We start from the raw sequence: 10,442 nt of genomic DNA, 5'->3' as shown, positions 1-10,442 counted from the left end.
CTCGCTCTTGAATTTGATTGGAAAGTTTAGTGGCAAAAAGAAGGAGATTCATTAGCTCGTTATTTAGTCAGACTTGCAGAATTCGTTTGAAAACAATATTTTCTTAAAAAAAAAAGAAGGTCGAGGGTTCAAAATTCGACCTATCTAGGTGCAATTTTCAACCATTGACTTATTTAAAACAATAATATTTTTACAAATAATTTGAAAACAACAATATTTTTTTAAATAGTTTCTAAAAGTACAATATCCTTTTAATTTTTCCCTAATTTTAATTCCTTTATTTTCAATTTTAGAAAACAAATTAAAGTCAAGGATTTGAAAATCCTTGAAAATGAGGTCAGCAAGGTATACGTATAAATGATTCGTCAAGTCCAACCAATGAAAGTAAGCCGCGTGGCCCTATTTAAATCCGTAGTCCATCAGATCGTCTTCTTCGTTGCTATTTATCTTCTTATTTGTTTATTTTTTTCTTTTCCCATTCTGGATCTGTCGCTACCTGCCATCGTCTTCCTCTTTTTTCCTTTCCTCTTTTCTGTCGCCATTAAAACATGCCATCTCGCTGTGAAATCTTCTGCGAGATTCTCATTGCTATTTTGATTCCTCCTTTGGGCGTCTGCCTCAGGCATGGATGTTGTACCGTACGTTTCTGATTTTTTTCTTCTTTTGTTTCAATTTTTCATTAATTTTATCATTAATCGAATGGATTCTGATTTATGATTGCCTGTGGTTGTTGTAGGTTGAGTTTTGTATATGCCTTCTTTTGACGATTCTTGGTTATGTTCCTGGAATTATCTATGCTTTGTATGCTATCGTTTTCATTGATCGCGATGAGTACTTCGATGAATACAGGCGTCCTCTTTATGCGCCGGCCTAGATTCTTTAGGTATTCCGCTTTTATATCATTCCTGTGCTGTAATTACTCCGAATTTCGTCTGTTCATTTTGTGATTGGATCTGTATTATGTATTCGTGTTCTGTTACCGCTTAAAACCCTTGTATTTCTTGCTAAGTTTATCCTTGCAGGTTCTACCTGATGGAGAAATCAATTAATCAATCTTATAAATGGAATTATCACTATTTGTTTTGTTTGTTTGTTCAATTTCGTCATAGAAATTTAGGGATTATGATCAAACCTAGTTGACTTTAATTCTTGCGTTTCTTGCGTTGTTGGTTGGACGGATTCATCATCCGATTCAGGTCAAGCTTCAGCTTCTCTGAGTGTTATAAGTGGACTTATTAGATTATTTTTGCTCAAAGAGAGAGATACAGTGTTGAAATTTTCTGGTACTTTGATTCAAAGCCATAACTCCAATTCAGAATTTTGGATTACAACTCTGCTAAGCTAATAACAGAAAGTTTGTAGGGTAATACGTAAAACGGAACTAACAACATTTCCCTCTTTTTGAATTTTAAGTTTCTATCAGGGGATTGGTCAAAAATATAATCTTAACTAAGTAAAAAAAGAAGTAAAAAAAAAGGCTGAAATAAGAATAACTCAATTAGTATAATGTTTGTATTATCCAAGATTGAAGTTGTTCAAATGATCTCCCATTTATATGGCTCTGATTACAAACATGAAGGCTCAACCAAAATAAAATTTGATTTATGAAAAAAGTGTCTAAAGGTTTTGAATTGAATCGAGTAATTTTGAATATGACAAAAAATTATTAATGATTTCAAAATCACTCTCAAACATGTCCCAAAACAATAAAAAGAAAGCAATCAATATACTTCACTTTATTTTAATATTCTCCACCAAAATCAGACACAAATGAAGACCACTGTATCCGAGCTGCCGAGAACAAATTCTTCCCGACCCAAAATCTACCCCTCCAACATCATTACCATAGGTCAGAACATAAAACACTTGCCAAAAGACAAAGGAAATTACAAATGACCGACTTTGAACCTTGGTAAACAGGCTTGGAAGAACAAGATTTTGGTCCAGAAAGAAAAAAAAAAAGTGTAGAGAATCAAGCGTTATGAAGCTTCAAAGTCAAGTAATCCAACAATAACATTGGCCATAAACAAGGTTTAAACCATTACAGAACATAACACTTAAATTGCTCTGCTACAAGCCTACAACAGAGCCGTTTCTTAAAAACCTTTAAGAACAAGACAGAAACAAAAGAAACTAAATGAAACTTTCCACAGCATCGAAGAAATTGATTTGATCTGTAAAGGGTTAGCACCATTCTTCGAGTGCCCGTGATGAATGTCGTTCGCCCCACCATAAACTGCTTTTGCTCTAATAACTCTCGCCATCGCAGCTCCACCATTTATTTGTTCACTTCCATGTAAATCTGCAGATATGACAATACAAAGGTTTGTTTGGATTGACTAGAGAAAGAAGTGTTTTCAAAGAATTATTTTCATTGAAAATAAACTTTGACGTTTGGGATGCTAAGTTAATTATTATAGTCCATGGTAGTAAATAGTTTGTGTTTGAGGTGCAAACTATTTTAGTCTGGTTATAATAATATGTGTTTTGAGTGTATACTATTTTAGACTGGGTATAAAATAGTAAACACCATCACAAAAAGAGAAAAAGATGATGAGTAGGAAATCGTAAACACCGAAAGAGGGATTTAAAATAGTAATGTTGTAGTTAATTATAGGTTATAATAATTGGAAATACCAATTATTATAATTGAAGTCCCAAACATGTTGTGAGCTCAACACCCCTGAAAGTTTTTCAAAAGCTATTTTCATTTTGAAAAAAACCACACACACTTAAAAGCACTTCTAACACATTGTTCTTCAAGTGCAAAATCCAAAAGATTGTTAGATCTGTTACCTTTTCTGGGCTTCCCCTGCTTCAGCTGCTTGTAGCGATCATCAGCTTTGGTGGTGAAATTGGTTTCAGATAGGCAAAATGGAAGGAGATAGAGGCAAAGAAGAGAGAAGAAGAACAAAATGAATAGCCCTTTCTTCATGTAGATTGATTTTGATGTTCAAATTCAATCTTCTATGGGTAAATGGAGGGTTGAGACTGCCTGTTTTTAACTACCAAAAAGAACCAACAATGGCCCCTATAAAGTGTATAGCTTATAGAGACATATATGGATTGGAATATATACTCACAAAATAATGTTTTTTAATTCAGAAAAGAATTCAAAACTAACTTCTTAGATAAATTGAATGCGTGGCTTAAAATAGACTCCCATTTTGTAATTTCTTCTTTTTCTTTTTTATGGTAAATGTAAAGATACTTGTAAATGAGTCATATATGAGTATTTAGAATTTTTAATAAAGTATACCATTTAAGTTCGAGCATAAGTTTAATAGACTATTCGTTTTAGAGATTTTAAACATGATATTCCTAGAATATAGCATCTGTATAATTTATTGTAAAATAAGAAACTTGATCTCATCACCAAGAATTAGATATCATTGTGTTAATACTAGTGCATACTTTTACTTTAGAAAGATATCTAGATATTGACTTTTGATGTATTTAACTATTAAGAGAGAACATCGCATAATAGTGATGCAAAACAAAAAATGTGTGTGGACAGAACCTAAATGAAACTTATGGATACAGAAATTCATGATAGAAAATGCCTTTGTATAACCAACCCAGGAGAGAAGAAAAAACTTATCAACAAATTGACAAGAAGGAACTTGTTATTCAATATTATTTTGAAAGAAGAGAACAATAAATTGTGAGGTGAATCATAAACTAGTTTCATGGATAAGACACATATTTTCTTTTCAAAGATTGATGGTTCAATCCCGTTGAAACATTTTTTTAAATATCCGTTAGTGTTCGGACCAGCTTACGCGCATCTCGACTAATCTTATGGGACAACCCGTTTGATCTTATAACATGTGAATGTCAAGGAAACTTGTAAGATATTAAATCTTAGGTAGGTAGTCACCATAGATCAATCTCATTAAAACTGAAGTAAGAACAGAAAAAAGGGGGAAAACTGTGCTTTTAATATGATTCCAAAGAGATAAAGGTTCTTGAAGAGAAAGAGTGGTTAAGGAAAAAGTGTGTTGGATTGACGTATAAGAGATGGAAAATCTTCTTTTGTAAAATCAGATCAGTCACTTTAGAAGACAGAATATAATTCCTTTCCTCCTATTGCCAAAATTCTATTCCATTTCTTGCCCTCCTGCCACAGAAACCCTGAGATAACAGAAATATGAAGAAGCCTTCTCCTAAAATTCACCCCTGATTTTTCCCAAGAACAAAATTCATGATCAAACCAAACAGATTCCCATCCTCTCATCTCAAAAAATGTATCAATAAAAGAATTTTGCAGACAATGCCAATGGGGAAAAAAAAATATTACCCCTTGGTTCATCTTCATCTTCATCTTCAATGTGAGTTAACAGAAACCAGATCATGCAGAATCAACGAAAGAATCGCAAAGCAAATGTTCGAGAAAGAAACCGCCACAATATAACCTTGGGAGGAATTCCGGGACGCGGGTTGCCTAGCACGTTGGCGTTCGCATCTTCTGCGTTTCCTAATCGAAACGCGATGAGATCTGAAGCTTTTGAGAGAGAGTCTGGTGGCATGTTCTTCAATTATTGCTTTGGCATTGTTTCGGGTGGCTCTTTGGTTGTTGCGAGGTGGAGGAAGATGCGGATCGGAGGAAGAGAGCCGTCCTCCATTGGCTGTTTGTTGGGGAAGATTGGGAGTTGATGTATCTGTGTGAGCGAAAATAGAGTTGAGTTCAGAAGCTAGAAGAAGGGTCGATATTTGCAGAAGAATTTGTAGAGGTTTAAGATCGGCCATGGATATGAATTATGATAATGATTATGGGTTAGTTGCAGGGAATGGGGGATCCATTGAAGGAAGAAGAAAGGAGAAACATAAAAAGGAAGAGGCTAATATTAGAAGGGTTATTTATACAATTCATTCATAACCATATAAACTGCCTGTGGAGTTTTGGCTTTGGAGGACAATGGACATGCTATAACTAAATCAGAGATTCTTTCTTTTTCATTTTTTTTAAAAAGGGAAATTCATAAAAGCGCACAGGGCTAAAGCAATTGACAAGTCACCGCAATTTAACCTACTCGCCAAATCCCAAATCTCCATAACTGCATCTTCTTTTTCGTATATATGTATTTTGTGTTGTTAGCTTAATTAGGTTTGATAAATGCTTGACTAGATTAATGACATTAATATACTGGTTATTTACTTAAGCCAATTTTAGTATGACTAAATTGGAGAGCGTGAAGGTTCGAATTTCAATAACCACATGTTTTGTCTAACTAAAAATTGTTAAGTCACTGATAGGTTTAAAACTTAACCTTATTGATTACGGTAAATTTAATTATATCAATTATTCAACCAATACAAGTAAAACCATTCATGAATTGAGATAGAAATCTTCTAAATCAATATTATGGTAATTTTGAGTTGGTGTTCTGTTCATAATGTTAAATGGAAGGTTAAAACTTGTTTTGTATTTTAACCTAAGATTAATGTTTATAATAATTATTGAATCGAGATCTTCATCTAATAAAATTTTGGATAAATTACAAATTTTTTTTATGACATCTATTTAATTTTGTTCATATTAGCGTGACCAAATCATGCCGTCAAATTGGTTGATTTGGCATAAATACTCTTTAAAAAGTTAATTTAGGATATCCGACTCCAAACAATTACTTCGCACCCCTTTCGATACTTTAAAATTCGCTTATTTCTAGTTTTTTTTTATTACTACTAATTGATATGATATTTTTTAATATGATAGAGCTCTCTATCTTAAGCGTCAATAGAGCACTCTTTTTGAACAATTTAAAAGTTGGTCATTTTGACCTTATTTTACGAAAGGAGTGGACCTTGCTCATTTCATTCGATAGGATTCAAATGTTGTTGTGCGTTGGAACTCGTCATTACCATCAATAAAATAACATGATTTTGGACTGCTTAAGTGTATAAGAAACTATTTAATTAAAACGTGAGAAAACATAAAGGAAAAAAATAAAGATAAAAAAAAATAAAGATAAAGGTTGAGTATAAAATACTCAGTAAAACATAAAGGAAAAAAATAAAGATAAAAAAAAATAAAGATAAAGGTTGAGTATAAAATACTCAGTAGGTGATTTCATTACCAGGATCAGAGAATGATGGCTCGTGGCTCAAACAACTACATCGATTACCATTGATTCGTATGTTTAGTGGTCGAATGGCACACCGTCAAACATGAAAAAAACAACATGAACGTGAATATTCAAGAGTCCATTAATTTACTTTATAAATCTAATCTTTACTTTATAAATCCACCGCCCACGTAAAAGACAAATTCCAACAATCTGATCATGAATTAAATCCAAAATTAATAACTTAATTTTCCCACTATTACAATTTTCTGCAAAACAAAATGATGTCTTACTCGAGGTTTTCCTCGGAAGCTTGTGCATGAAGGTGCTGATCGGCTTGGGCGGCGCTGTTCTGCGAACACCAAACAAAAGAGACGGCTGTCGACTGAAACCCGCGCCGGCTTCAGATCCGCGAACAGCGGCGCGCAAAGGTGGGCGACTTGAACCGGCGGTGTGGCTGGAGACGTGATCGATTGGTGCGCTGAACGAATCGGAAAAACGACAGCTCTTCGCGGCGATGGCAGCTGGCTTCAACGGCGCTAGGGCGGACGCGCTTGAAGAAAAGAAAAAAAAACGAGAAGCGGAGGGGGGGTCTGCGCGGCTGAGGAGAAAGAGAGAAAAGAAATTCTAATTTTCTTTTCTTTTTCTACCTTTCTCAAATGTATAAATATAAATATAACTTAAACCATTTCTTTTCCTTTTAAAATTTCAAATTCCTCATTTCTCTTCCAATATATATATATATATATATTCTTTTTAAAACTCCAAAAAAACAAATTTAATTATCTCTATAGATAATCAAATCTCCGAATGCAAGCCAAATTAAAACTTAATTAATTTCGAATAATTAAATTGTATTTTATCTTGGCCAAACACATAAGTCTCCAATTCTGATTTATCCAAGTAGTCCAACACAAATTAAAGCTTAATTACAAAATAAATTAAACCTTAATTATAAAATAAATTGGGGTGTTACATCTTAGTCCCCTTAAGAAACTTTCGTCCTCAAAAGTCCTAGTCATAAAAAAGCTCGGGATAATGCGCCCTCACGTCATTCTCACGCTCCCACATTGCTTCCTCGAACTGTGTGATCTTCGCCAAAGGACCTTCACCAATGCTATCTCCTTGTTGCGCAAAACTTTCACTTCCTGGCCAAGATTTGAATGGGCTTCTCTTCATAGCTCAGTTTCTCATTCAAATGCAAAGGCTCATGATCCACAACATGAGATGAATCTGCTATGTATTTCCTCAACATGGAAACATGAAAAATATTATGAACTGCAGAAAGGGATGGGGGCAAGGCCAACCGTAGGCTACAGGACCAATTCGTTCTAAGATCTCAAATGGACGATGAACCGAGGGTTTAACTTACCCTTCTTGCCAAATCTCAACACCCCTTTCATAAGTACCACTTTCAGAAACACCTTTTCACCTACCTTAAACTCCAGATCTTTACGCCTAACATCAGTGTAACTCTTTTGCCTACTTTGAGCCGTCAACATTTGGGCCCTAATCTTCTGTATTGCCTTGTTCATGGTTTGTACTAATTCAGGTCCTAGTAATTTCCATTCACCAATCTCATCCCAGCATATGGGTGACCTACAAATCTTCCACAAAGGACCTCAAATTGGTGATATGCCAATGGTTACCTGATAACTATTATTATAGGCAAACTGAGAGTCCCAACTCCCTGCAAACTCTAATGCACAAGCACGTAACATATCCTCCAGTGTCTGGTTTAAATGCTCTGTTTGATCTTCAGTTTGAGGGAAATGCCGTACTGAAATCCAAGATACCTAATGCTGCCTGAAGGCTCTTTCAAAAGCTAGAGGTAAATCGAGGGTCCCTATCAGACATAATGGACACTGGCACCCCGTGCAATCTTACCACCTCTTTCATATACAATTGAGTCCACCTATTTACTGAATATGTAGGCTTCCCTGGAATGAAATGTGCTAGCTTAGTGAGTCTGTCCACTATAACCCAAATTACTATAAAACCCTTCGTAGTTCGCGACAATTCCACAATTGAAGTCCATCGAGACATTCTCCCATTTCCATTCTGGTACGCTCAAAGGTTGCAACAAGCTTGCTGGCTTTTGTCTTGGGGCCTTCACCTGCTGACACACCAAGCATTTACTGAAAAAATTTGCTATCTCCACTTTCATGTTATTCCACCCGTAACAACGTGTTAGGTCCTGGTACATTTTGGTACTGCCAGGATGTATCGAAAATGGGGAATTATGAGCCTCCCATAACAGATCATTCTTGAGGTCACCGTCTGCTGGTATACATAAGCATCTTTGAAAAGTAAGACCATTATCTACGGACAAGGAGAACTCACCACCCTGCCCTGCCTTCACCTGTTGCGCTACCTTAACCAGGTAAGGATCATTGCGTTGAGCATCAATGATTCTCTGCCTCAAACTCGGTTGTATCGATAATTGTGCTAACTGTGCAGAGTTCTCCCCTACCATCACTGCTATCTCGGCTCGCTTAAGGTCCTTACATAACTAGGTTTTTCTGGTGATAAGGGCTGCTGAATGGGCTACCTTCCTACTTAGAGCATTCGCCACTACGTTTGTCTTCCCTAGATGGTACAGAATCTCACAATCATAGTCCTTCACTAGCTCCAACCACCTACGTTGCCTCATGTTTAACTCATTCTGAGTGAAGAAGTATTTTAAACTCTTGTGGTCGGTGAAATTTGTATCTTCTCACCATACAAGTAGTGCCTTCATTTTTAAAGCAAAAACCACGGTTGCCAATTCCAAATCATGTGTGGGATAGTTCAATTCATGGTTCTTTAACTGATGAGAGGCATAAGCAACTACCTTACCTTGCTATATCAATACGCACCCCAAACCTCTCTTGGAGGCATCACTGTAAATAACAAAACCACCCATTCCATCCGGCACGGTGAACTGGGGTAGTAACCAACCTTTTCTTGAGATCCTGGAAACTATCTTCACAAGCCTTACTCCAAATAAAGGAAGCTTTTTTCGGGTCAACTGGGTCAGAGGGGTGGCTATACAGGAAAAGTCCTTCCTAAAATGATGATAATAACCCACCAACCCCAAGAAACTGCGCACCTTCCCAACTGTGGTTGGATGAGGCCAACTCGTGACTGCCTCAATTTTGCGGGGTCAACAGATACACCTTCCTTGGATACCATATGCCCTAAAAAGGACACTTGCTTTAATCAAAACTCGCACTTGGAAGACTTAGCATATAACTTTTGCACCCTCAAGATCTGTAGAACCTTTCGTAAATGCTTCTCGTGTTCCGCCTCTATCTTGAAATAAATCAAAATGCCATCTATGAAGACTAACGCAAAGGTGTCAAGGAATTCCTTAAACACCCTATTCACCAGGTTTATGAATGTTGCAGGAACATTCGTCAACCCAAATGACATCATGATGAACTCATAATGCCCATATATCGAACGAAAAGCTGTCTTAGGAATATCGCTGTCATTTATCCTCAACTGATGATATCCCGACCGAAGATCAATCTTAGAAAACACTGTAGCTTCTTGCAACTGGTTAAACAAGTCATCAATCCTGGGAAGCGGATACTTGTTTTTTATAGTCACCTTATGTAATTCTCTGTAGTTAATGCAAAGACGTAATGACCCATCTTTCTTTTTCACAAAAAGTATCGACGCACCTCAAGGGGACACACTAGGGTGGATGAAACCCTTATCCAACAACTCTTGCAACTAGACCTTAAGCTCCTTCAGTTCTGCTGAAGCCATTCTGTATGAAGCTTTTGAGATAGAAGTTGTGTTTGGCTCCAACTTGATAGCAAAGTCTATCTCCCGATGCGGCGACAGACCTAGGAGATCCACTGGAAAGACATCCGGGTAGTCTCATACCGCTGGCTCCGAAGTCAAGGAGACCTCAGGCTATTCAATGTCAATGAAACTAGCCAAGATACTCTAGATACCCTGGTTAAGCAACCTCTGGGCTTTCATGGTGAAAATTACTTTGGGCAGGACCACGGTTTCCATCCCTTTAAATTTAAAGCCTGTCTCTTATACACATCTAGATGTGTATAAGAGACAGCTCCTGCTGGATGGTTGAGTAAACACGACCTTGTTGATGCTGAGGCCTACCCGAACTCCTCTGTTCATGGCCTACAAACTGGTTCCCATAACCAAACGCTGTCTCTTATACACATCTAGATGTGTATAAGAGACAGTGTCACAACAGTGCCTGCTTTCTCGACCTACTATCGGATGGTTGAGTAAACACGACCTTGTTGATGCTGAGGCCTACCCAAACTCCTCTGTTCATGGCCTACAAACTGGTTCCCGTAACCGGACGTGCTTCTATTAGGGCATTTATCTATCGAGTGCCCCTCTTGTTTGTAA

General features: G+C 36.7%; 1 protein-coding gene and 1 long non-coding RNA gene across 5 annotated transcripts; one reads left to right on the top strand and one right to left on the bottom strand.

Moving 5' to 3' along the window:
* The first annotated feature begins 465 nt into the window (after positions 1-465).
* LOC120071460 (UPF0057 membrane protein At4g30660-like) lies at positions 466-1,076 on the top strand. The gene is made up of 2 exons (XM_039023758.1): positions 466-638; positions 737-1,076. Exons 1-2 carry the CDS (start codon positions 549-551, stop codon positions 872-874), a joined length of 228 nt encoding a protein of 75 aa, XP_038879686.1. The 5' UTR covers positions 466-548; the 3' UTR covers positions 875-1,076.
* Positions 1,077-1,714: 638 nt separating this feature from the next.
* LOC120071461 lies at positions 1,715-6,700 on the bottom strand. Of its 4 annotated transcripts, XR_005480266.1 has the most exons (4): positions 6,362-6,700; positions 6,081-6,115; positions 2,797-4,661; positions 1,715-2,302 (listed from the first exon to the last, which is right to left on the bottom strand). It is a non-coding gene; the product is annotated as an uncharacterized LOC120071461 (long non-coding RNA). The 4 variants fall into 4 exon arrangements; XR_005480264.1 differs by having other exon boundaries at positions 6,081-6,700; XR_005480265.1 differs by lacking the exons at positions 6,081-6,115; positions 6,362-6,700 and having other exon boundaries at positions 2,797-4,179; positions 4,301-5,156.
* Between the last annotated feature and the right edge of the window lie 3,742 nt (positions 6,701-10,442).

This window comes from Benincasa hispida, chromosome 2 (genome assembly GCF_009727055.1).
Source record: "Benincasa hispida cultivar B227 chromosome 2, ASM972705v1, whole genome shotgun sequence".
Lineage (NCBI taxonomy): Eukaryota > Viridiplantae > Streptophyta > Magnoliopsida > Cucurbitales > Cucurbitaceae > Benincasa > Benincasa hispida.
This window is presented reverse-complemented; position numbering and strand designations above follow the sequence as displayed.